Raw genomic sequence first — 27,973 nt, forward strand, 5'->3', positions numbered from 1 at the left:
GAGGATTTTTATTTAGGATATTTTGAGTGTGATTTAGTTAATTCTGTAGTTTTCAATAATGTACAGGTAGTCTTGTTTCTTTGATTGTATTCTTGATATATTTCTTTTAGATGCATTGTTGCTAAAACATTTCCACCTTCCTCATTTCTCTCCTCTGCAATTGATTTCTTCTACAAAATCCTCTCTAAAAGGATAATAGTGTGAATGTTTCTGATCTTCAGTGCAGTGTTTGAATGTACAAGTAATTTATTTTGGGGTTTATGTCTCGTAACAATATTCATTTGAACTTTATTGAGAACTTTTATTTGAAATGAATAATCTGGTTAAGGCAGCTTTTCCTCTGGTAAATTAAATCAAAGCTGTCATACTATATCTAGATCATTGCTAATTACCCTCATCCCAACTCTAAGCCAAAAATGCCTAAGTGAGAAAACCATTGTTTAATGCTTCTTTTGAAGAATATAGAAAGCATGTCTAGCTTGGTTTTTCTGTCACAGAAAATGTCATTGTAGAGTTAACTACCCACTGGCTGGCTCCATGTTTTTTTTCCAAATAAAAGTACTCTCCCTCACCATCAACCATCCACCTCCTGTCTTGGTCTTGTTGAATAATTTTACTGAAGTGTGACATTTGCACTTGGTCAGTATTAATTTTTGCTAAGCCCTTGGCTTTTGGAGTTCCATATGAAGTCATGGTTGTATATCAGCAGTACTCTCCGGCCTTCTATTGGGACCCTATCACAATGTTCTACACCTTTCTGCAAACTTTTCTCCTTCCTGTAACATGCACACAGTTCCTTTGATACTACAGATGTACTTTCTATGCGCTTCCTGTTTCAATCACTGTAAAAGGCAAAAGGTAAATTACATTAGCCTATTTCAAGAAAGATTTCATTGTTTTAGTATGGTGTCCTTCTAAAACAAAAAGCACTTTCAGATCCAACACAATAATTTGCATAAAATAAATGTTAACAAAATGCTGAGGATATATAGCTCAGACAGGAAAAACCTCAATATAGAATACCAAAGAATAATCATTAACACATTTTGACAGCAGGATATGTAAACATTTCTTCAGAATGTCCCATAAGCTGTGACCCCAAGGCTGTTTCAGGGGTAATTAGTTTAGTGGTATTGGTCACATACTGTTTCTATTTTTGCAAAACACAGACTTTCTTTTATGAAAAGATACGTTCATTACTCCGGAAGGCCCACTGACATCTAAAGTAAGACTACGTCTATTTTTAACTGGTAGAGTAATAAGAGCAACATGTAGTTCTACAGAAGCATCATGTCAAAACAACATTTTTCTACAGCCAGATCACGTGTGAGAGCACGAGGCTGCTTTTTGGACTTGAGTAAGCCACACAGAATATTTCTATTAGTTCTTGCTCTTCCATATATGTTATATAATATCATCCCATTCCTTTACTAGATTGTGTGTATTAGGTTGTGGAATTGTTAGATATTACCTGTTAGATACTGCTGCACTGTCGGATCAAAAGCATTTCGCTACACTCGCAATAACATCTGCTAACCATGTGTATGTGACCACTAACATTTGATTTGATTTCTAGTAACTTCTACAGTGTCTTCAGAAAGTATTCACACCCCTTGACCTTTTCCACCTTTTGTTGTGTTACATCCTGAATTTAGAATGTATTACATTTAGATGTGTCACTGATCTACATACAATACCCCATCATTTCAAAGTGAAATTGTTTGAATATATACTTTTTTTAATCAATCTGAAATGTCTTGTCAATAAGTGTTCAACCCCTTTCTTATGACAAGCCTAAATAACTTCAGGAGTAGAAATGTGCTTAACAAGTCAGATAATAAGCTGCATGAACTCACTCTGTGTGCAATAATGGAGTTTAACATCATCTCTGTACCATACACATACAGATAATTGTAAGGTCCCTCAATCGAGTAGTGAATTTCAAGCACAGATTCAATGACAAAGACCAGGGGAGGTTTTCCAATGCCTCACAAAGAAGGGTAGATAAAAACAAACATACTTTAAATATCCCTTTGAGCATGGTAAAGTTATTAATTACACTTTGGATGGTGTATCAATACTCCCAGTCACTAAAAAGATACAGGCACCCACCCTAATTCAGTTAAGGGAGAGGAAGGAAACCACTCAGGGATTTTATCATGAGGCCAATGGTGATTTTAAACCAGGATGGATCAACAGCATTGTACTCTACAATACTAACCTAAATGACTGAATGAAAAGAAGGAAGCCTGTAGAGAATAAAAATATTCCAAAACATGCATCCTGTTTGTAATAAGACACTAAAGTGAAGGAAAAAAATGCAAGGAAATTAACTTATGTCCTGAATACAAGGCATTAGGTTTATGGCAAATCCACACTTCATATTTTCAAGCATGGTGGTGGCTGCATCATGTTATGGGTATGCTTGTCATCGGCAAGGACTAGGGAGTTGTTTTTAAATACAAATAAAATAAATAGAGCTAAGCACAGGCAATGTCCTAGAGGAAACCCGGTTCAGTCTGCTTTCCAACAGACACTGGGAGACAAATCCACCTTTCAGCAGGACAGTAACCTAAAACGCAAGGCCAATTGTATACTGGAGTTACTTACCAAGACAGCATTACATTTTCCTAAGTGGCCTAGTTATAGTTTACTTAAATTGACTTGAAAATCAATGGCAAGACTTGAAAATGGCCATCTATAGCAATGATCAACAACCAACTTCACAGAGCTTGAAGAATTTAAAAATAAAATAATGGGCAAATATTGTACAATCCAGGTTTGCAAAGTGCTTAAAAACTTACCCAGAAAGTCTTTGCTGCCAAAGGTGATTCTAACATGTATTGACTCAGGAGGTTGAATACTTATCTAATCGAAAGTGTTTTTTTACCATAATATTTTTTGGGTGGAAATTTTGTGTAGATCGTTGAAGAAAAATAACAAAATTTATTTTAATCCCCCTTTTAACACAACAAAATGTGGAAAAAGTCAAGGAGTGTGAATACTTTCTGAAGGCACTGTATTAACAGAGAAATGTTCCCACCATGGAGGCAAAAATAATCTGTTTCTGGGAGATCATTAGAGTATTGAACATCTTGCCAAACCTTTGAAACAACTTTTAGAATTAAATAACTTTCTTTAACACAGCTGCCTTGAGCTAGGGGTGCAGATAAACACATCTTCATTCTGCAGACTCCTAAATATTTACACACATTCCATCAAAGAATTCTATGTCTTGCCTGCGTAACCAAGATGTTCACATTATTTGTTGATAACAAGTTGTCCCACTTGTTGTTGATTCTTCACAAAAAAATACAGTTTTATATCTTTATGTTTGAAGCCTGAAATGTGGCAAAAGGTCGCAAAGTTCAAGGGGGCCGAATACTTTCGCAAGGCACTATATATAAAGGGAAATGTCACAGTTACATAAGTATTCAGCCCCTTTACTCAGTACTTTGTTGAAGCATCTTTGGAAGCAATTACAGCCTTGAGTCTTCTTTGGTATGACGCTACAAGCTTGGCACACCTGAATTTGGGGAGTTTCTCCCATACTTCTCTGCAGATCCACTCAAGCTCTGTCAGGTTGGATGGGGAGCGTTGCTGTACAGCTATTTTCAGGTCTCTCCAGAGATGTTTGATCGGGTTCAAGTCCAGGCTCAGGCTGGGCCACTCAAGGACATTCAGAGACTTGTCCCGAAGCCACTCCTGCCTTGTCTTGGCTGTACGCTTAGGGTTGTTGTCCTGTTGGAAGGTTGAACCTTCGCCCCAGTCTGAGGTCCTGAGCAGGATTTCATCAAGGATTTTTGATACCACCATGCTTCACTGTTGGGATGGTGCCAGGTTTCCTCCAGATGTGACACTAGGCATTCAGGCCAAAGAATTCAATCTTGGTTTCATCATACCAGAGAATGTTGTTTCTCATGGTCTGAGTGTCTTTCGGTGACTTTTGGCAAACTCCGAGCGGGATGTCATGTGCCTTTTACTGAGGAGTGGCTTCCATCTGGCCACTCTACCATAAAGGCCTAATTGGTGGAGTGCTGCAGAGATGGTTGTCCTTCTGGAAGTTTCTCCCATCTCCACAGAGGAACTCTAGAGCTCTGTCAGAGTGACCATCGGGTTCTTGGTCACCTCCCTGACCAAGGACCTTCCCCCCTGATTGCTCAGTTTGGCCAGGTGGCCAACTCTAGGAAGAGTCTTGGTGGTTCAAAACTTCTTCCATTTAAGAATGATGGAGGCCACTGTGTTCTTGGGGACCTTCCATGCTGCAGAAATGTATTGGTACCCTTCCCCAGATCAGTTCCTCTACACAATCCTGTCTCGGAGCTCCACGGGCAATTCTTTTGACCACATGGCTTGGTTTTTGCTCTGACATGCACTGTCAACTGACAGGTGCGCCTTTCCAAATCATGTCCAATCAATGCAATTTACTACAGGTGGACTCCAAGTTGTATAAACATTTCAAGGATGATCAATGGAAACAGGATGCATCTAAGTTCAATTTCGAGTCTCATAGCAAACAGTCTGCATACTTATGTAAATAAGGTATTTCTGTTTTTCTTATACAGTGCCTTGCGAAAGTATTCGGCCCCCTTGAACTTTGCGACCTTTTTCCACATTTCAGGCTTCAAACATAAAGATATAAAACTGTATTTTTTTGTGAAGAATCAACAACAAGTGGGACACAATCATGAAGTGGAACGACATTTATTGGATATTTCAAACTTTTTTAACAAATCAAAAACTGAAAAATTGGGCGTGCAAAATTATTCAGCCCCCTTAAGTTAATACTTTGTAGCGCCACCTTCTGCTGCGATTACAGCTGTAAGTCGCTTGGGGTATGTCTCTATCAGTTTTGCACATCGAGAGACTGACATTTTTTCCCATTCCTCGAGCTCAGTGAGGTTGGATGGAGAGCATTTGTGAACAGCAGATTTCAGTTCTTTCCACAGATTCTAGATTGGATTCAGGTCTGGACTTTGACTTGGCCATTCTAACACCTGGATATGTTTATTTTTGAACCATTCCATTGTAGATTTTGCTTTGTTTTGGATCATTGTCTTGTTGGAGGACAAATCTCCGTCCCAGTTTCAGGTCTTTTGCAGACTCCATCAGGTTTTCTTCCAGAATGGTCCTGTATTTGGCTCCATCCATCTTCGCATCAATTTGAACCATCTTCCCTGTCCCTGCTGAAGAAAAGCAGGCCCAAACCATGATGCTGCCACCACCATGTTTGACAGTGGGGATGATGTGTTCAGGATGATGAGCTGTGTTGCTTTTACGCCAAACATAACATTTTGTATTGTTGCCAAAAAGTTCCATTTTGGTTTCATCTGACCAGAGCACCTTCTTCCACATGTTTGGTGTGTCTCCCAGGTGGCTTGTGGCAAACTTTAAACAACACTTTTTATGGATATCTTTAAGAAATGGCTTTCTTCTTGCCACTCTTCCATAAAGGCCAGATTTGTGCAATATACGACTGATTGTTGTCCTATGGACAGAGTCTCCCACCTCAGCTGTAGATCTCTGCAGTTCATCCAGAGTGATCATGGGCCTCTTGGCTGCATCTCTGATCAGTCTTCTCCTTGTATGAGCTGAAAGTTTAGAGGGACGGCCAGGTCTTGGTAGATTTGCAGTGGTCTGATACTCCTTCCATTTCAATATTATCGCTTGCACAGTGCTCCTTGGGATGTTTAAAGCTTGGGAAATCTTTTTGTATCCAAATCCGGCTTTAAACTTCTTCACAACAGTATCTCGGACCTGCCTGGTGTGTTCCTTGTTCTTCATGATGCTCTCTGCGCTTTTAACGGACCTCTGAGACTATCACAGTGCAGGTGCATTTATACGGAGACTTGATTACACACAGGTGGATTGTATTTATCATCATTAGTCATTTAGGTCAACATTGGATCATTCAGAGATCCTCACTGAACTTCTGGAGAGAGTTTCCTGCACTGAAAGTAAAGGGGCTGAATAATTTTGCACGCCCAATTTTTCAGTTTTTGATTTGTTAAAAAAGTTTGAAATATCCAATAAATGTCGTTCCACTTCATGATTGTGTCCCACTTGTTGTTGATTCTTCACAAAAAAATACAGTTTTATATCTTTATGTTTGAAGCCTGAAATGTGGCAAAAGGTCGCAAAGTTCAAGGGGGCCGAATACTTTCGCAAGGCACTGTATATATTTGCAAAAAATTCTAAAGAACTGTTTTTGCTTTGTCATTATGGGGTATTGTGTGTAGATTGATGAGGAAAAATTTTTCTTAAGACAAATTGTAAAACAACAAAAGAAGCACAACCTTCTGAATATCTGCAAAGCATTAGCCAACATCAACACAAGGTCTTTTAACACACCTATACTTGGAAATGGTCTTAAGAGGCAAATTCCTAAGAAGAAATTGTCAAACCCACAGGGAACCGTTGAAGATCAGGAGTTTGCTGTTGGCTGTTCCTGTGTAAACAGTAGTGTGTGAACAGCTGGGTGTGTTCCCTGTCTGACTGTTATCGCTTAAACATATTGCATTCCAGTTGAGTGCCTCTATTCAACATTACTACAGTGCACTGCCTCAGACTAAGCAGTAGGTAAACTAATAATAGCCTATGTCTGCCCTGGATGACTTGAGTCCCGTGGCTTTAAGAGCTCTATAGATCATCTGTAGGACCATTTAATAAGCTGTGAAGCTGCTTAAACATCTGTTATTTATTTTCTATCTTTTCCAACATTGGTGATTTAATCTCAGTGATTGCTGCATGCAGCTATTTCTTAACACTACATTCAAAGACTCGTTATACTTCACACCCTAAACAGAACAAGGAAAGAAATGCGATACTGTATTTCATAACCTGGGGACGACAAGATTCTGACATGCTGGTAAAAATTGAGTTATTCACATAGTAGCTCTTTAGGTGGTCCTTTACCTGTGAGATGTTGCTAGTTATCCATAGGATACGATCTCTTTAACAAATGTGTGATGAACATGAATTAATATATTTGATAATGTGATTAGAAATAATTAAGGGTATTCTCTTTATTTAATCATTACATATCTGTACTTTTCTATTGAAAATCCTGTGCACCCCACACAAAAAAAGATTGACAAATGTCTTAGAATTGGGATACTCTGCACTTTAGGTACCTTGATGGCGAGGACCTTAATGGGTTATGAAAGCAAAATTCACTACAAAACATTTGAGATCTGGGATGTGAAAAATGTCATTCTCAGAACCATGCTTTGTGCAGATATAACCTTATAGTCCCAAGGTCACGATTTCCAAATACCACAAACCAGTTTCCCCGATGAGGAAGAAGTTAAGGCAAAAATAAGAAACTAGGCCTACACTATTAGGCTACTCATTAAATACAATTCCCAATTTAAGGTGAGAGCTAAACAAAACTGCCCAGGGCCTGCGGTTGAAAATTAGCCGGCTGGCTAAAACCGGCACTTTTACTGAAACGTTGATTAATGTGCACTGTCCCTGTAAAAAATAAAATAAACTCAAACATCACACAGTAGTATGTAGTTGAACCCATGTTCACTAATAAACTAAATGTGGAAAACTAAATGTACTACTATTCATAGTTTCCTTATGAAGAAGTGCTTCCATCTTGTGGCTCAATCAGTGCTATGCAGGCTGGTGCTCCTGCCTTTGATCTGTCTGATATGATGTCTCCAACAGTAGTGATGAAGTAGAATTATTGTATAATTCAAAGGAATAATTCTCAAAATATCAATAAGTTTTTATAAATGTTGTAATTATATACATTTTGACACATTAAATGTAAATAGAAAATGTATTCTTGTTGAAAAAAAGCATATACCAACATAAATTAGTTATTTTTTAACAAATTAAAAAGTGTCTGTTTTAGGTAAAATTTTAACAGGTTACTGTAGAAATGTTAAAAACTCTTCAGTGCTCATGTCTCTTGAAGGACAACAACGTGAGCCCAAATAAGACATGCAGTATCCTGCATACGGTCGTTCAACTAAATTCACAGCTACATAAAAATGTCCTACAGTTTAATACAGGAAGTATTTCCTCTGAGATGTCCGTGTCTGACAGACATCAACTGAGCAGGAGGTATTTTCCCAAAAGCGTAAGGGTCATTTTGATGGAGACATACAGAACATTCCTTGCTGTGTTTTTAGATTATGTTCCTACATCACAAGAGCCAGTGTGGAGACGCAGCGCCCCCTGTCTGTGGAGTGAACTCAGGGTCCTGAACTCCAGTGGCATAGTGTGTGGACTGGCATGGGACGTGTACTCGTAGGTCAGAGTGTCATAGTAATGGTACTTCACTGGTTTCCCCTGTGAATCCTGAGGGAAAGGCCAGAAACCGTACAGGTGGATCTCCTCACAGAAGCGAGTGGCCATGGTGTACATCAGTAGACCAGTGGTAGGTCTCTTTATCTGGACGTTGTTGGTCAGCCAATACCTGAAGAATGGAGCAAGATAGTTATATAACCAAGCTAAAGGTATTTTAAGGCACTCAAGTGTTACCTGACATCTGAAAGAAGTACCTAAGGGGAAATCTTTGGAATCTTTATTTTAGGATAGAGCTATTTCTCAGTGTCCAAATATTTTCATTTGTATCTGGAAAATAAATCTACAGAACCTATAAAACTAGTGGACACTTGCACACATGCCAAGGTCCTATGACAGATAACACATAGCAAGAATACAATCGTGTTGAAGATTATCTGAAGCAAAGTCTGGTAGACTTTATCTCTGATAAAGAGGATGAGTGCATTGAAGCCAATATCTGTTAGAAAGCACTGAACCCTCTGCATTCTTAGCACTACAATGGCAGTCCACTCACCCTTGAATAAGCCCCTACAATAAGCACCCTTTCTCTCCCTATGTGGTGTCTTTCACTCAGCTCTCTGGGTGGATGTATGCTGAGGTGCCAGTGGGCTCAAGAAGAGGAACAGAATTGTAATAAGAGAGACAGGTCTGGGGCCTGCAGTCACAATGCAAGCCCCATCTGGTCCTCTCACTCACAGGCCCCCAGCCCAGCGTGGCCTACCTGGACCTCAAGATACTCTAAGAGGAGCCCAGTGACCTAGCAGTGGCCTAGGACTCGCAGGAGGTCAATGGTGGATCTATCGAGTACTCAGAGAAGCAGAAACCCAGGGGAATCTATTCAGTTTGGCATTTATCAAGCACCACTGTAGCTAAAAGGTCATAGACATGTACTGCATTTCTAACAGCGTTTTCCCTGCATTTCAAAAAATGTATTGCCCTTTCAGAAAAGATTCAAGGCTTTTTGTCAAAATACACTACATAAAAATAACACTTCTGCTGGCTAGCTGTCCTGCAAATTCAACAGCAGGCAGAGAGGCCAGCAGCAGTAAGTTGGTCAACAATGGCCTGTTGAGTAGCTCTAATACTAAAAATTGCAGGGGACCTGTGAACTGCTGCTTAATTAGTGGCTGCCAGGCCCTGGATTGTGGAGCTTCAGTGTCACAAAGAGCACATGCATTCCCTCCTTGTCTTACCCTCTGACAGCATGGAGAAGGCGCAGTGAGGGGAAGGCGGTGTGCACATCAACCGTGTGCAGCAGGATGAGACGGATGGCCCACTCTACCCTCTCCTCTCCTCCCTTGGCCATGAAGGCTGGGATCCACAGTACGCTGCCGCTGAGGCTCTGGAGCCGCTGCAGGAAGCGCTCCCTCCACTCCTCACTGGCCAGGTCCTGGAAGGCCCGCTGCACCACAGATGGGTTCATGGTCACAAGGTTGGTGCGCCGGCCCACATCCCCAGCATACTCTTCCACTGGCGCCAGGTTACATCTGCAAAGATACATTTATCTAAATTACTCTGCTATCACTTAGTCCATTTGATTAGTCTTTCACAAATATTAAGGTCAAACCACAGATCTCATAAATTGGCCCAATCCTACTGTCCTCCATAAACTCCATGAAGATTTGTAAACTCCACATACACTAATTTAGGTAGCTCTGACATTGTTCAACATGCATTAAGCAGTCAGCTAAGAACAACCCTACACCAAACACAGCTAGGTCAGGGGTGAACTGCAACTGAAAACCCTAATGAATGTATTCCATGTGTCATCCTGCTGTGTGTTGGTATCGTGTCCAAAGAAGGTTACTTGACTGACCTCAGTAAAAGTAATTACTATACCAATGCACCGAGAGATGACCTAAGGGGAAATAAAATGTCCCGTATCTATTAAAATAAATAATGTGGAGCTGTGTGAGAGCCAGAGTCGGGTTTAACTGAGCACTGCTGTGAGCAGAGGCATTATTTCCCTACCTGAATATCTCAGCAAATCCCTCATCATTCCCTCCCAGCTAACGGCCCCTGCTTAGCTATGTCTTTCTCTGCAAACCCATTCTGACCCATCTTTCCGTTTCCCTGTTGATCTGACACTCCAGCAGCAGGGAGGTTGGGGATTTACTCTTCCACCATAGAGGCATACAGTATGGCTCTGCATATCCAGACATTAGATCAAGTTACAAGGAGGATGGGGAAAAACACCTTCCCAAAGTAATGAGGGACTTCAAATATCCCAATCTCATTACAGCAGTACAAACGTATCATCAGAAATTCACTGCCTTGCTACAGTTTTGCTATTATTGTACAGGAATGATTCCCATCCCCCAAAATCTGTGAAATATTGATATGGTTTCACATATTTCCCAATTTCCATTAGTTCAGATGCCTCTCTTCATCATTCATTTATGTCATATGTCAAACTCATTCTACAACTGGGCCGAGTGTCTGCGGGTTTTCGCTCCTCCCTTGTACTTGATTGATTAATTAAGGTCACTAATTAGTAAGGAACTCCCCTCACCTGGTTGTCTAGGTCTTAATTGAAATGAAAAACCAAAAACCAGCAGACACTATGCCCTCCATGGAATGAGTTTGAAACCCCTGATTTATGTGCTCTACTTTCTAATTACCCATACTCACGATGCAGTGGAGGCTTTTTTGCCTGGTCACAGAAATCTGCTGTGTTGTGCACTGAAGTCCACAAGCGAAGGGAAAAGATGACAGGAAGGAGAGTGCGCAGATAGTTGCGAGAAGGAATTTTATATACAATGAGCAGTGATCATGCTGTTTTTATGTGGCTGTTATGAAAGTGAACTGTGTTTTTCGTGGGATCAGCGATGTATTCATTCTGCTGATTCTGTTCAAAACGCTTCTTAAATGGAAGCAAACGGAATCGGGATAAGCATACCTGAATTTGTCCAATATAAAACTCTAATTTGTAACTGTTGGACTAATGATTACACCCCAGATCAGATAGATGCGGGCAAGAGTGTGCAAGGCGTATTGAATGTGTCAAAGTCTGTCACCTTGATTAGTCAAAAATCTCTCGACATGTGCACCTTGTCAACTTTTATTCATAGGTTAGGTTGTAGCAACCTCATGATGGGTACAGGGAAAATTGGTTATTGTCATGTAGTAGCCAAACCTATCGATGTTACATTGAGCTGGGTTAATGGCATTTGAATGACAATCATCCAATATGCTGTAATATAAATAAAGCCATGATCATAAAAACAAAATCATCCTCCCTCATCTCAAACGGCACCGACCGCCACTGTCACAATGCCTTGCTGTAGTGTGGACACAGTTAGGCAACCTTGGATTTCTTCCCCCTATAAACATCTGTAGTTGTACAATTGCTATGCATAGCTGTACTTTCTCTGTTGCTACACTGACAGACAAAGCAGTTATATAGCAATAAATAACCCACTCACAGAAAGCCGTTTGCTGACACACTAGCACAGAGCAGCATTGACGGATGGTTTCAGACAGACATTCTCCCTTGGTGAATGAGTGTAGCAGTCCTAGGAACAAACGGCAGTGCTTCTCTAAAGCACCCCATTACATTTCGGGTGGATAGCAGTAGCTTTTGAAAATGTCACATTTACCCAGCAGGTATTTAATTGCTGTAAGTACTGCTGCTCATTTCTAAAAGTAGCAGGCATTTCAAAGGTGTGGAGAATATGTTATAGAGCAGTGGCATTGAATCCTCAAGGTAAAGTATTTGTGAAATCTAAGGGACTGTGCTTACATAAAAGTTATGAGTATAAAGATGTATAGTGCTTTAATAGAGAGAGCCTCATTACTATCCTGAATATTCCACTGCAAATTCAATGATAAATTAACTCATAATTCACTTTTATACACAGCAAATTGGCCCGTGTTACCTAGTCTTGATTTCTCAGTGTAACATTTCTAGTGTTGATTCAGGTGTTAAATTACGTTAACACTCATTTATGTAAAATAATCCCAGTGTTGATATTAATAACCAATCTTAAAACAAAATCACGCCCAAAATTATCATATTTACCAGAATGCTCTATTGCAGGTGTCACAACTTCTGCCAAAGTCAATGCCTCTCCTTGTTCGGGCAGTGCTCGGTGGTCGACGTCACCGGTCTTCTAGCCATCATTGATCCATTTTTCATGTTCCATTGGTTTTGTCTTGTCTTCCTACACACCTGGTTTCAATCCCATTCATTACCTGTTGTGTATTTAACCCTCTGTTTCCCCTCATGTCCTTGTCAGAGATTGTTTGTTGTTCAGTATTCGTGTTGTTTGTATTGGTGCGTGAAGTGTCCTCATACCCACTTTGTTTATTGTATTCATGGTTTTAGAGTTATGTTTGTTTTCAAGTTATTAAACAACTCCATTCCACTAAGTTTGATTATCCTGCTCCTGACTTCCCTGCCACCTATACACACGATTCTGACAGAATCTCTGACCAAACATGAAGTCAGCAGGAGAAGGTACCCCGGCCATGGAGGTGGAGGAGCGCGTCATGGAACATACAGAGATGATTTACAATCTGAGGGAGGTTTTCCAGTGCCTCCACTAGCACAACCGAGGTCTCCCCTGAGTGCACCTTTCCCGCCTGAACCCAGCAGGATCCATCTATCCATGCCACAGGGGTTCGACAGAGTTGCTGCCACGGTTTCCTCCTCAAACTAAGCCTGTACCTGGCCACGGTCCACCCAGCTCCATTGGACCGTGAGAAGAGTTTTGCCCTCGTCTCGTGCCTCACCGTGAAAGCGCTGGAGTGGGCCAGCGCTGCTTGTGGAGGGGGAGATGCGGCATTGGACCATTTTGAGGAGTTCACCCAGTTTCCGGGCAGTATTCGACCACCCACCCGAGGGCAGAGTGGCGGGTGTGCGCCTCTGCCATCTAAGGCAGGAGACGAGGAGCGCCCAGGAGTTTGCGCTGGAGTTTCGGACCCTGGCTGCCGGCGCTGGATGGAGCAACAGGGCCCTGATCGACCATTACTGCTGTAGTCTACGCGAGGACGTCCGTCGGGAGCTGGCCTGCAGAGATGCCACCCTCACCTTCGACCAGCTGGTGGACCTGTCCATCCGGCTGGACAACCTGCTGACTACTCGCGGACGTCCAGATCGGGGTCTGGACGTCCATCCTCCCGCACACCCTCCGATACCCATGGAGCTGGGAGGGATGGAACGCAGGGAGACTGGAGGGGGTTCCCGTTCGTGGTCGCAGAGGTCACACATATGTGGTCGCAGAGGTCACACTGCTGGTCAGTGCTGGGTTGGTTCCTCTGGGAATCGAGGTAGCAGGCAGGGCACTCTGGCGTCACCCCAGGATAGTAGGCACCATTCTCATCCAGAGCCCTCTGTTGCACATATGTTTGTCTGTCACTTTTCCTGAATTGTCCCCGTGTTCCCAGCATAAGGCGCTAGTAGATTCAGGTGCGGCTGGGAATTTCATTAATAAAGTATTAGCTCATAGTTTAGGGATCCCCATTGTTCCTGTAGATGTGCCTTTCCCCGTTCACACCTTAGATAGTCGACCATTAGGGTCAGAGTTTATCAGGGAGGCCACCGCTCCTTTGAGTATGGTAACGCAGGGGGGTCACAGGGAAAAGATTCGTTTTTCCTTATTTACGCCTGCATATCCCGTGGTGCTGAGCCTACCCTGGTTAGCTTGTCATAACCCCACTGTTTCTTGGCCACAGAGGACTCTCACAGGGTGGTCGCGAGAGTGCTCAGGTAGGTGTTTAGGGGTTTCCTTTGGTGCTACTACGGTGGAAAGTCCAGACCAGGTCTCCACCGTGCGCATTCCCCCAGAATATGACGATTTGGCTCTCGCTTTCTGTAAAAAGAAGGCGACTCAATACCACCCCTTCGACGAGGGGTTTGTGCGATAAATCTCCTGGTAGACGCTGCACTTCACAGGAGTCACGTGTATCCCCTGTCGCAAGCGGAGATGGTGGCTATGGAGACATATGTCTCCGAATCCCTGCGTCAGGGGTATATTCGGCCCTCCGTTTCACCCGTCTCCTCAAGTTTATTTTTTTGTGAAGAAGGATGGAGGTTTGCGCCTGTGCATTGATTATTGAGGTCTCAATCAAATCACGGTGTGGTACAGTGACCTGCTACCTCTAATCGCTATGGCGATTGAGTCAATGCACGGGCCGCGCTTCTTCACTAAACTGCATCTCAGGAGTGCGTACCACCTGGTGCGTATCCGGAAGGGAGACAAGTTGAAGACAGCCTTTACTACCACCTCAGGGCATTAGGAGTACCTAGTCATGCCGTATGGGTTGATGAACGCTCCATCAGTCTTCCAATCCTTTGTAGATGAGATTTTCAGAGACCTGCACGGGCAGGGTGTAGTGGTGTATATCGATGACGTTCTGATATACTCCGCTACTCCGCTACACATGCTCGGCACGTGTAGCGGAGTATATCAGAACGTCATCGATATACACCACTACCACTACATCTGGTGCGCAGAGTGCTTGGTCGCCTGTTGGAGCATGACCTGTACGTCAAGGCTGAGAAATGCCTGTTCTTCCAACAGTCCGTTTCCTTCCTAGGGCATCGGATTTCCATGTCAGGAGTGGAGATGGAGAGTGACCGCATTGCAGCCAGGCGTAATTGGCTGACTCCCACCACGGTAAAGGAGGTGCAGCGATTCTTAGGGTATGCCAACTACTACCGGAGGTTTATCCGGGGTTTTGGTCAGGTTGCTGCTCCCATTACCTCACTGCTATAGGGGGGCTTGGTGTGCTTGCAGTGGTCAGCTGAGGCGAACAGGGCTTTTAGGCACCTGAAGGCTGTTTGCCTCGGCACATGAGTTGGCTCATCCGGATCCCTTTTTGCCATTCATAGTGGAGGTGGACGAAATTATGATGTGGGGAACTGGGAGCTGTTGGCTGTCGTCAAGGCTTTGAAGGCGTGGAGACATTAGTTTGAGGGGGCTAAACACCCTTTTCTCATCTGGACTGACCATCGCAATCTGGACTACATCCGGGAGGCGAGGAGACTGAATCCTCGCCAGGCAAGGTGGGCCATGTTTTTCACCCGTTTTGTGTTTACCCTCTTACAGACCAGGCTTCCAGAACGTTAAGGCAGACGCTCTGCCCCGGCTGTATGACACAGAGGAGCGGTCCATGGATCCCACTCCCACACTCCCATACTCCCAGCCTCTTGTTTGGTGGCGCCGGTAGTATGGGAGCTGGATGCAGACATTCAGCGGGCGTCACGTGCAGAGCCCTCTCCCCCTCAGTGTCCAGCTGGGCGTCTGTACGTTCCGTCTGCTGTCCGCGACCGATTTATCTATTGGGCCCACACGTCACCCTCCTCTGATAACCCTGGGATAGGTCGGACGGTGCGCTGTCTTGATGGGAGGTACTGGTGGCCCACTTTAGCTAAGGACGTGAGGGTTTATGTTCCCTCCTGCTCAGTGTGCGCAGAGTGCAAGGCTCCTAGACACCTGCCCAGAGGCAAGTTACAACCCTTACCCGTTCCACAACGGCCGTGGTCGCACCTGTCGGTGGATTTCTTAACTGATCTTCCACCTTCACAGGGTAACACCACGATCCTGGTCGTTATGGATCATTTATCTAAGTCCTGTCGTCTCCTCCCTTTGCCCGGTCTCCCTACAGCCTTACCAACTGCGTAGGCCCTGTTTACACACGTCTTCTATAGGGTGCCTGAGGATATAGTGTCTGATCGGGGTCCCCAGATCACGTCAAGGGTCTGGAAGGCGTTCATGGAACATCTGGGGGTCTTGGTCAGCCTTACCTCAGGTTTTCACCCCGAGAGTAATGGGCAGGTGGAGAGAGTTAACCAGGATGTGGGTAGGTTTCTGCTGTCTTATTGCCAGGACAGGCCGGGGGAGTCGGCGAAGTTCGTGCCCTGGGCAGAGATGGCCCAGAACTCGCGTCACCACTCCTACACTAACCTTTCTCCCTTTCAATGTATATTAGGATATCAGCCGGTACTGGCTCCTTGGCATCAGAGTCAGACCGAGGCTCCTGCGTTAGACATTTGGTTCCGGCGTGCGAAGGAAACCTGGGAGGAGCACCGTACTGCGGCAGAAAGTTGGTGCAGACCGTCATCGCAGTGAGGCCCCGGTGTTCTCACCAGGGGACAGGGTCTGGTTCTCGACCCGAAACCTGCCCCTCCGCCTGCCCTGCCGGAAGCTTGGTCCGCGGTTTGTGGGGCCGTTTAAAGTCCTGAGGAGAGTGAACGAGGTATGTTATAGGTTACAGCTACCTACCAATTACCGTATTAACCCCTCGTTCCATGTGTCTCTCCTCAGGCCGGTGGTGGCTGGCCCGCTCCAGGAGGCTGAAGTGCGGGATGTTCCTCCACCGCCTCTGGACATTGAGGTGATCCCGGCGTACTCCGTTCGATCCATCTTGGATTCGAGACGTCGGGCGAGGGGCCTTCAGTACCTCGTGGACTGGGAGGGGTACGGTCCGGTGGAGGACGTGTTAGATCCTTCCCTGCTGCGAGAATTCCACCGTCTCCATCCGGATCGCCCTGTGCCTCGCCCTCCGGGTCGTCCCTGAGGCCGGTGTAGACGCGCTGCTGGAGCCGCGTGTCGGGGGGGTACTGTCACAACTTCTGCCGAAGTTGATGCCTCTCCTTGTTTGGGCGGTGCTCGGCGGTCGATGTCACCGGTCTTCTAGCCATCTTTGGGTTTCAATCCCATTTCATTACCTGTTCTAATTAACCCTCTGTTGGTGCGTGACGGGTCCTCGTACCCACTTTGTTTTATTGTATTCATGGTTTTGGAGTTATGTTTGTTTTCAAGTTATTAAACAACTCCATTCCATTAAGTTTGATTCTCCTGCACCGGACTTCCCTGCCACCTATACACACGATTCTGACAGGAGGTAGATTTGTAGAATTGTTTCTTTCAAATGTTTCCATGTTTTTGCATGTACATTGATTGATTAATTAATATTATGCCTCTCGAATATAAATAACATTTTTCTAAACAAATCCAATCAGTTACTGGAACTTGTTGCACCCGTTGAAATGGTAGTTCCAGTTTAGATGCTTTAGGTAGTCTCATATTTTAGTCTTCCCAACCCGGCAGTCATTCTAAATGCCGGTTGCCGGTGAATACAAATGAAAAATGTTGGGTATCCCCACTCTGGCTGAATTCCAATAGGACTTACACATCACTTTGCAAGCCAGCATAATGTTACTTGCAGGCCTGATGTTGCCTGTAAACCATGATTTTCAGCCCACTGTATTAAGATAACTATGCCTTCAAAATAAGGCCTTATGAAAAATGTTGTATTGCGTTAAATAATTAAATGTAATGATACCATATTCACTTAGTAGGCCACAGGACTAAGAATGCAACAACCATGTCTCTGTCACCAGGGGTGCAACTTTCACTGGGGATGGAGGGGACATATCCTGCCCAAATTCTGAAATTTGATTTTTGCCCCCCCAGTTTTATAATTGGAATGTGATACAAAACGATGCAATGGTAGGCTTTAGGATCATGCGGACACCTCCGTGAGATCGGGTAGGCTGTTTGGAGTGTTTATCCGACTGGATTAAAAAATATATATTTGTCCCCCTACTTCTAAAACCATGATCCCTTATGATCCCTTATTGATGTCAACTGTTCAATCAGTGTAGATGAAGTGGAGGAGACAGGTTAGAGAAGGATTTTTAAGCCTTAAGACATTTAATACATGGATTGTGTTTGTGTGCCATTCAGAGGGTGAATGGTCAAGACAAAAGATGTAAGTGCCTTTGAACGGGGTATGGTAGTAGGTGCCAGGCGTACCAGTCTGAGTGTGTCAAGAACTGCAATTCTGCTGGTGGTTTCATGCTCAACAGTTTCCTGTGTGTATCAAGAATGGTCCACCACCCAAAGGACATCCAGCCAACTTGACACAACTGTGAGAAACATTTGAGTCAACATGGGCCACATCCCTGTGGAACGCTTTCAACACCTTGTGTAGTCCATGCCCCGACTAATCGAGGGCAATAGGTTTTGTTTAGTACACTCAGTGTATATAATGTAGGTATTCGTCTTGTCCAGATGGGATAGGGCAGTGTGAAGTGCAATGGTGATCTGTTGGGCCAATATGGGAATTGTAGTGGGTCTAGGGTGTCTGATAAGGTGGAGGTGATATTGTTCTTAACTAGCCTCTCAAAGCACTTCATCAGATCAGTTCCTTTCACGTTGTTGGGTACAGGAACAATTGTGAACATCTTGAATCAAGTGGGGACAACAGATTGGGATATGGAGAGTAAACACTCCAGCCAGCTGGTCTGTACATGCTCTGAGGCTAGGGATACGGTCTGGGCCGGCAGCCCTGCGAGAGTTAGCATGCATAAATAATTTACTCACGTCGACCACAGAGAACGAGAGCACACCTTACCTGATAACAAAGTCATAGGAGTCTATCTCTGGCCCACAGCTGCTGTTGAGTAGGATCCCAGAGTTCCCTATGATGGCACAGTGCCTGTGGTGCTGGTTCTTCATGGGGGATGCAGTGGGCAGCAACTGGTATAGGTTTTCTGAGATATTGGTAGTGCTCTGACGATCAAAGATGTAGTGGATGACATCTCCAGGTTTCAATGTGCCCTTCAGAATAGAGATGTCCCTCTCTGGGTCGAAAAACCTCAGGATGTTCTTCCTATAGAAAGAAAATAAGTTATCCATGAGGGAATACCTAGCTTAGAGGAGTGTGAGATATGATGGAGACCAATGCAGAGGTAGGCCTACCTGATGAGATTGGAGAGGGTCCTGTTGAACATCCAGTTATCTGTAGAGAGCTTGATGGTATTATTCGAGTATGAAGGAGAAGCAGGGCTCTTGTCCTCCCCTTCACTGACTAAAGGTTTAGGATTGGCCTTCACTGCTACATTTCTACAACAGGACAGAGGCATTTATCCTAAATTAAGGGCAACATGACTTTGATACATGTGATATAAGAATTAATGTCATCACTTAAAAAAGCAGTGTGAATGAACAACCAAGTCCTGTGTGTAAAGCCATCAAACGTGTAATGAAAGCCCTATAGTCCATTTCATGACATCATTAATGACACTTATTTTCAAACCCCAGGGAATTTCTATGTTTACAGTGAGGGGGAAAAGTATTTGATCCCCTGCTGATTTTGTACGTTTGCCCACTGACAAAAAAAAATATCAGTCTATAATTTTAATGGTAGGTTTATTTTAACAGTGACAGACAGAATAACAACAACAAAAACCAGAAAAACGCATTTCAAAAATGTTATAAATTAATTTGCATTTTAATGAGGGAAATAAGTATTTGACCCCTCTGCAAAACATGACATAGTACTTGATGGCAAAACCCTTGTTGGCAATCACAGAGGTCAGACGTTTCTTGTAGTTGGCCACCAGGTTTGCACACATCTCAGGAGGGATTTTGAACCCACTCCCCTTTGCAGATCTTCTCCAAGTCATTAAGGTTTCGAGGCTGACGTTTGGCAACTTGAACCTTCAGCTCCCTCCACAGATTTTCTACAGGATTAAGGTCTGGAGACTGGCTAGGCCACTCCAGGACCTTAATGTGCTTCTTGAGCCACTCCTTTGTTGCCTTGGCCGTGTGTTTTGGGTCATTGTCATGCTGGAATACCCATCCACGACCCATTTTCAATGCCCTGGCTGAGGGAAGGAGGTTCTCAACCAAGATTTGACGGTACATGGCCCCGTCCATTGTCCCTTTGATGCGGTGAAGTTGTCCTGTCCCTTTAGCAGAAAAACACCCCCAAAGCATAATGTTTCCACCTCCATGTTTGACGGTGGGGATGGTATTCTTGGGGTCATAGGCAGCATTCTTCCTCCTCCAAACACGGCGAGTTGAGTTGATGCCAAATAGCTCCATTTTGGCTCATCTGACCACAACACTTTCACCCAGTTGTCATCTGAATCATTCAGATGTTCATTGGCAAACTTCAGACGGGCATGTATATGTGCTTTCTTGAGCAGGGGACCTTGTGGGCACTGCAGGATTTCAGTCCTTCACGGCATAGTGTGTTACCAATTGTTTTCTTGGTGACTATTGTCATGACGTTGGGCTGTGGGTAGGTTAATGACAGTCATAAATACCTCTTTCCCCCTTTTTCCTCTCTCTACCCTACGGATGTTACATTTGCAAAACCCTTGGTTAACATAGAGATTCTGGGAACATCAGAAGGTGGGGGGAAATGAACTATATTCTGGTAATCCGACCAATTGAACAAATGCGTTGGTACTTAATGAATATGATGTCAGTTCGATTGTCATCATTCTCATCAATGATAAGATGACAAACTCTACAGTAGAACGTCTACACATCAGAGTTATCAGATTCACATGGAATTGTTGTTCAATTTAAATGTTTGAATATGAAATTATTCGTGATGGGATGAAATGTGATTTTAGCTTCTAAAATGTGAGATTTGGGTTTTCATAAAATAGGGCTCTGCTCAATCAGTGGCCCTTGACGACAATATAACTTTCTGTTCCGAGGACGTGAGGACGACGGTCCGATGTCAGAATGGTTCAGATAATAACTACAGAACGAAGCTAACATCAGCGTGAGCTTTGGTTGCGAATGGTATGAACTAGCCGTTGAGTTAGCAACAGCCGCTGCAAACGAGGGTTAGGAAGAAACAGACAGAGTATCCCGTCTACCACACAACGACGTTACTACAACGTATTCAATTTACCAGCAGAGACATTCTTCAAAGGACGAAGGACGAGGTTGGGCATCACGGCCTTCCATCTACCACCAACCTACCGAAGCGCAGCTCAGAGTAAATATTTGTTGCATTTTCCTTTTTCAAATGGGTGGTAATTTAGAATGCATAAGATACTGTATTTACGATAGCACAACTTCGCCCTTTGTTCCTCAGTCTTCCCGCTCTTTCACTCAAACCCAGCCCCTTTTCTTTTGTGTAACCAGCAGTCATATCTTTTCCTTTTCTTTTCCTTTATGACGTAATATGTAATCAAGTTTTGATTTAAATATGTGTATGTGTAATTCTGTGTGATTAGTTAGGTATTTAGTAAATAAATAATGAATAATGAATTGTTAGCCAGGGTTCGTGCAGATAACCAAGAATTTACAACTTTCAGATGAGACTGAATTAAGATGACGATTAATATTGACTGCTATTGATGTAAAATATTACTAGGTCTTTACTAGGTTTATTCAGAAGATAACAGCTCTAAAAATATTATTTAGTGGAGCCCGACTCTCTAGTTAATTACATTTACATGATTGGCTCAATCAGGTAATATTAATTACGGAGAAATTATTTTATAGAATAGCATGTCATATCACTTAATCCGGCATAGCCAAAGACACGACACTATGGTCCCAGCTGCCTTGAGATGATTGACAAGATCCTCCCGTGTAGTTCTGGGCTGATTCCTCACCGTTTTCATGATCATTGCAACTCCACGAGGTGAGATCTTGGATGGAGACCCAGGCAGAGGGAGATTGACAGTTCTTTTGTGTTTCTTTCATTTGTGAATAATCGCACCAACTGTTGTCACCTTCTCACCAAGCTGCTTGGCGATGGTCTTGTAGCCCATTCCAGCCTTGTGTAGGTCTACAATCTTGTCCCTGACATCCTTGGAGAGCTCTTTGGTCTTGGCCATGGTGGAGAGTTTGGAATCTGATTGATTGATTGCTTCTGGCTCCCAGGTGTCTTTTATACAGGTAACAAACTGAGATTAGGAGCACTCTCTTTAAGAGTGTGCTCCTAATCTCAGCTCGTTACCTGTATAAAAGACACCTGGGAGCCAGAAATCTTTCTGATTGAGAGGGGGTCAAATACTTATTTCCCTCATTAAAATGAAAATACATTTATAACATTTTTGACATGCGTTTTTCTGGATTTTTGTTGTTGTTATTCTGTCTCTCATTGTTCAAATTAACCTACCATTAAAATTATAGACAAATAATTTCTTTGTCAGTGGGCAAACGTACAAAATCAGCAGGGGATCAAATACTTTTTTCCCTCACTGTATATCATTTTTAAACTGGATAAAAATATAAACACAACATGTAAAGTGATGGTCCCATGTTTCATGAGCTGAAATAATGATCCCAGAAATGTTCCATAGGCACAAAAATGTCTCTCTGTTAGTGAGCATTTCTCCTTTGCCAAAATAATCCATCCACCTGACAGGTGTGGCATATCAAGAAGCTGATTAAACAGCATGCTCATTACACAGGTGCACCTTGTGCTGGGGGCAATAAAAGTAACTCTAAAATGTGCAGTTTTGTCACACAATACAATGCCACAGATGTCTCTAGTTTTGAGGGAGCATGCAATTGGCATGCTGACTGCAGGAACGTCCACCAGAGCTGTTGGCAGAGAATTTAATGTTAATTTCTTACCATAAGCCGCCACCAACGTCCTTTTATATAATTTCGCAGTACGTCTAACCGGCCTCACAACTGCGTACCACGTGTATGGCATCGTGTGGGTGAGCGGTTTGCTGATGTCAACGTTGTGAACAGAGTGCCCCATGGTGGCGGTGGGGTTATGGTATGGGCAGCCATAAGATACGGACAATGAACACAATTGCATTTTATCAATGGCAATTTGAATGCACAGAGATACTGTGATAAGATCCTGAGGCTCATTGTCGTGCCACCATCACCTAATAATGCACGGCCCTATGTCGAAAGGATCTGTACACAAGCTGAAAATGTCTCAGTTCTTTCATGGCCTGCATACTCACCAGACATGTCACCCATTGAGCATGTTTAGGATTATCTGGATCGACGTGTACAACAGCATGTCCCAGTTCCTGCCAATATCTGCAACCTCACACAGCCATTGAAGAGGAGTGGGACAACATTCCACAGGCCACAATCAACAGCCTGATCAACTCTATGCAAAGGAGATGTGTCATGCTGCATGAGGTAAATGGTGGTAACTCATACCATATACTGCCTGGTTTTCTTATCCACGCCTCTATCTTCTTTTAAGGTACACTATATATACAAAAGTATGTGGACACCTCTTTAAATTTGGGGATTTTGCTATTTCAGCCACACCAGTTGCTGACAGGTGTATAAATCGTGCACACAGCCATGCAATCTTCATAGACAAACATTGGCAGAAGAATGGGCTTACTGAAGAGCTCAGTGACTTTCAACGTAGCACCGGCATAAGGATGCCAACTTTCCAACAAGTCAGTTTGCCAAATTTCTGCTCTTCTAGAGCTGCTCCGGTTAACTGTAAGTGCTGTTATTGTGAAATGGAAACATCTAGGAGCAACAACAGCTCAGCAACAAAGTGGTAGTACACACAAGCTCATAGCGATAGCGTCTCATAGAGCATAGCGTCTGCAACACTCACCACCGAGTTCCAAACTGCCTCTGGAAGCAACGTCATCACAAGTACGGTTTGTCGGGAGCTTCATGAAATGGATTTCCACACACAAGCCTAAGATCACCATGCCCAATGCCCAGCGTCAGCGGGAGGAATAATGGTCTGGGGCTGTTTTTCATAGTTCGGGCTAGGCTCTGTAGTTCCAGTGAAGGGAAATCTTAACGCTACAGCATACAATGACATTATAGACGATTCTGTGCTTCCAACTTTGTGGAAACAGTTCGGGGGAGGCCCTTTCCTGTTTCAGCATATCAATGCCCCCGTGCACAAAGGGAGGTCCATACAGAAATGGTTTGTTGAGATCGGTGTGAGAGAACTTGACTAGCCTGCACAGAGCCCTGACCTCAACCCCATCAAACACCTTTGGGATGAATTGGAACTCCGACTGCGAGCCAGGCCTAATCGCCCAACATCAGTGCTCAACCTCACTAACGCTCTTGTGGCTGAATGAAAGCAAATCCCCACAGCAATGTTCCAACATCTAGTGGAAAGCCTTCCCAGCAGCAGCAAAGGGGGGACCAATTCCATATTAATGCCCATGAATTTGGAATGAGATGTTCGACGAGCAGGTGTCCACTTACTTTTGTTCATGGAGTGTATCTATGACCTACAGATGCATATCTGTATTCCCAGTCATGTGAAATACAAAGATTAAGGCCTAATGAAATTATTTTAATTGACTGATTTCCTTATATGAACTGTAACTCTTTGAAATTGTTGCATGTAAAATCTTTGAAATTGTTGCATGTTGCATTCATATTTTTGTTCAGTACACATCAGAGATTGTACATCAATTTTGTGATTTATTAATTATTTTAATTAGATACAATTCTGTAATCCATGCAGCTTTCCCAAATCTCATAGGTCTTACATGTTTCTATGGAAACAAGCAATTTCGTGATTTTTTATTCAGGTTCATTTTCTTGCCTTAGGGCAAAACCCAATCATAGGGTAATGAGATTGCTGATATGTTCATGTGTATTAAGTCTGTTAATTATTTTACATGTCTGCAAGCATATGAGCTCTGAAGGGTAGCAAATAAAAAGCTAGAAAAACAGAATTGATGAGTGTTACAAAATCAGGAGGCAATGGTGGAAGGGGCAGACCAGCCTGACAAACCTGTTTGGCTTGGGAATGAGGCTGTGCAAGTACAATTGTCTGGAACCTCCAAGATTCCTAGACCAAGAAAAAAGTAATTATAGCCACCATCAGAATAATTCACAGTATTGTTTGTATGTGTATGTAGTGTATTAAAAAAATATTAATAACTGTACAAAAAATATTATTTGTTAGATGAATGGAATCATGCAGAACATGAAGTGTGAGGGGCAAGAGCTGGTTTAATCAAATTCCAGGCATATAACTCAAGCTGTCAGAATATGGTATATGGCTATGCTCTTAATGTGCATTTGGATGAGCAGTAGGCTCATCACGCTCACGTGAACATGAAGGACAAGAGCATGCATCAAAATGCAGTCAGATGGTGAAACAGAACAGCCATTACATTGATATAATACTGGAAAATGTGCGCTGAAGGCCATGCTTGTCATTAAAGAGGTATGTAAGTAAGGCAATGTGTCACATGATCCCTGGTAGGGCGGGATATCTCAATGTCTCAGGTATCTTATGTACCTGAGGGAAAAAAATCAGGGCATGCCAACTGATCTACCAATCTGACTGTTACCGAGTCTGGATAAAAACGTGTAGTCGGTCAACATCCTGTAAAGATCAACCTGAATGGTATATAATCTGTACTCTATGAGTAGCATGGACTACTGTTCAAGATATACAACATTAGATACATCATCATTGCCTTTTATGACCACAATCTCAACATAATAAAGAAAAGACGAGAAAATCTCATCACATATCTGCTTCAAAAACCCAACTCTCACGGGGTGTGTAAAACTATCAAGCTCCAGAAAATAAATTAGAGCAAGCACTCAGTACTATAATACTATTGCTCCACTAATTGGAAGGTGCAAATGGACAGTGAAAATCCCAATTAGGTATGTGCAATTGCATCTTGTGTCAGTTATTACAGAGGCAAGGAGAATCACTAATATACCAGGCGGCAGACCAGGAGCTAGGAGCATTCAATCTGCTGAAATGAATGTGACAGGCCTAGCTGTGCTATCTGGGGAGCAACACAGCTATTCTATTGTTCTTGGAATGGAGATATGTACTAATATAGGCAAGCTCCTTCATGAAGCGTTTGTAATTCATTGGTTCTTACAATGTAATTACAATATAAACATGATTATTACTGTGTAATTACCACCATAAGTATGTTAATAAATACTTGGTCATTTGTGACCCGTTAGACAAAGTACTACATACCAACTGTTCCAGCTGCTTAACATTTACAGCCTTGAGACTTGTGCTATCATTCTCTCCAGCCCCAGAGGTCTCCATGGCAGAACTGTTTGCAGCACATGTATCTTCCAAGCTTCAAGAGTTGTATTTGTGTAATAGAGGATTTCTGCTGCAGGGCTCAATTATGTCTGGAGAAAGGCAAACTGTTTCTTCTGTCACCAGTCTGTTGCTCTCACAGTAACAAATCAAACAGTAATCTCCTATCTGCACAGCCACCCACCAAACAGCCCTCTACCATGACATGACTGGAGCTGGAGTGCAAACAGGATACACTGAAGTGTGGAACAAAACCACCAAGCGCATGCCATTTGTCACGAAGCCCTGGGGTGTCTCAGCTCAGCCTGATGATGCTATTGATTCAAGGTTTGATGTGGAAAGAAAAATGGGCTTCCAATTATTGGACTGGTTCCTTTTGATACAGTGGTCTGTTCTATTGTGTTAGTATATCTTCTAAAACAGTGACTATACAGACTGTTTTTATTATCAAAATGCAATAGAATTAGAGCAAAATCCAGTTGACACTGCTGTTAGAGAGTACAGTATTCTTCACTGAAGAGAGCTAACAGTGTAAAGTTACACCTGAAACTATCTGATTACCAGCACATTGTCTCTCCCCCCAAAAACTCCCCTGGTTTTGTAGCAATTAGTTAATCCATGCACTCCATAAGTAAAGTGCCAAGAGTACACGTATACACACATGCACACGCACGCTCGCTCGCTAACTCACTCACTCACTCACTCACTCACTCACTCACTCACTCACTCACTCACTCACTCACTCACTCACTCACTCACTCACTCACTCACTCACTCACTCACACACACACACACACACACACACACACACACACACACACACACACACACACACACACACACACACACACACACACACACACACACACACACACACACACACACACAGGATCTGAAGGTAGTCCTTAAAGATACTGTATCCTACTGTATAATGCATGGAGGCTAGTATTGGTATTGAGCGTCTGTTGAACAGCTGTCATCAATTGCATTATTACACTGGGATATCACAAACAAAGGAACAGCTAAAGTGAATGGTTCGATTAAAAACCAAAGACAACACTCTTTGAATTTTTTTTCCAAAAGGGTTCTTCGGCTGTCCACATAGGAGAACCCTTTTCGATTCCAGGTAGAACCATCTGTAGAAAGGGTTCTACATAGAACACACCTGGAACCAAAAGGTTCTACCTGGAACCAAAAAGGGTTCTTCAATTCTATGGGGACAGCCGAATAATCTTTTTAGGTTCTAGATTGCACATTTTTTCAAAGATGGGAATAGGAGTGGAACGTATCAATACATGCACAGGGGTTTGTAACCTTGAAATGCACAAAATTGTACTCAACCTACATGCATCCTACTGAAGAAATGTAAGAGGAGCGCTCAACATCTTCTTAAGTTCTAAACTGAATGAGTGAAGATAACGGCTGAATCTAACAATTCTATATGAACATAAGATAATTATATTTATCTGAATAATGCATTTTAACATCTAGATAACACGTGCAACAAAATGCATGAACAACTCGAATCAGAATCCACCGCTATACTTACGCAATTTCTTTCTCGACTTCAGCAATATCAGCAATGATCAGAAATAATACCAGCACGGTTACAATTCCAAACATCAATGTTCGTAATTCTAACTGCATGACTGAGAAGGTAGAAGAACTAATCGAAGCTACACTCAAGAATCCAAATCGATTGCATATATTATCCTTTTAATCGCTGACATTGATAGATTGTACGCAATTAAACTCAATTATGTCCACCGATATTCCTCAATGTTCATTTTAAACGAAGACCATTTGTCTACGAACAAATCCCAGGTTCAAGTCCTTTAATAACGTTTTTTCTCTCTCCCTTTTTTTCCCAACAGCAGCGGCACTGTTTTCATTCTCTCCTCAATTCCCC

The 27,973-nt window shown here is 43.0% G+C and overlaps 1 protein-coding gene across 1 annotated transcript; it reads right to left on the reverse strand.

Moving 5' to 3' along the window:
* Positions 1-8,001: 8,001 nt before the first annotated feature.
* Positions 8,002-27,901, reverse strand: LOC109867601 (alpha-2,8-sialyltransferase 8B). The gene is made up of 6 exons (XM_020456849.2): positions 27,614-27,901; positions 24,772-24,828; positions 19,014-19,157; positions 18,667-18,924; positions 9,495-9,788; positions 8,002-8,431 (listed from the first exon to the last, which is right to left on the reverse strand). Exons 1-6 carry the CDS (start codon positions 27,709-27,711, stop codon positions 8,146-8,148), a joined length of 1,137 nt encoding a protein of 378 aa, XP_020312438.1. The 5' UTR covers positions 27,712-27,901; the 3' UTR covers positions 8,002-8,145.
* Positions 27,902-27,973: the final 72 nt, after the last annotated feature.

This window comes from Oncorhynchus kisutch, linkage group LG22 (genome assembly GCF_002021735.2).
Source record: "Oncorhynchus kisutch isolate 150728-3 linkage group LG22, Okis_V2, whole genome shotgun sequence".
Taxonomy (NCBI): Eukaryota; Metazoa; Chordata; class Actinopteri; order Salmoniformes; family Salmonidae; genus Oncorhynchus; species Oncorhynchus kisutch.

Coding starts and splice junctions, on each gene's coding strand:
- LOC109867601 (XM_020456849.2), bottom strand. CDS start 27,711: ATGCAGTTAGAATTACGAACATTGATGTTTGGAATTGTAACCGTGCTG. Junction 19,158..24,771: donor CTCATTCCCAAGCCAAACAG/GTTTGTCAGGCT, acceptor GTCCTGTTGTAG/AAATGTAGCAGTGAAGGCCA. Junction 9,789..18,666: donor TCCTATGACTTTGTTATCAG/GTAAGGTGTGCT, acceptor GTATCTTTGCAG/ATGTAACCTGGCGCCAGTGG.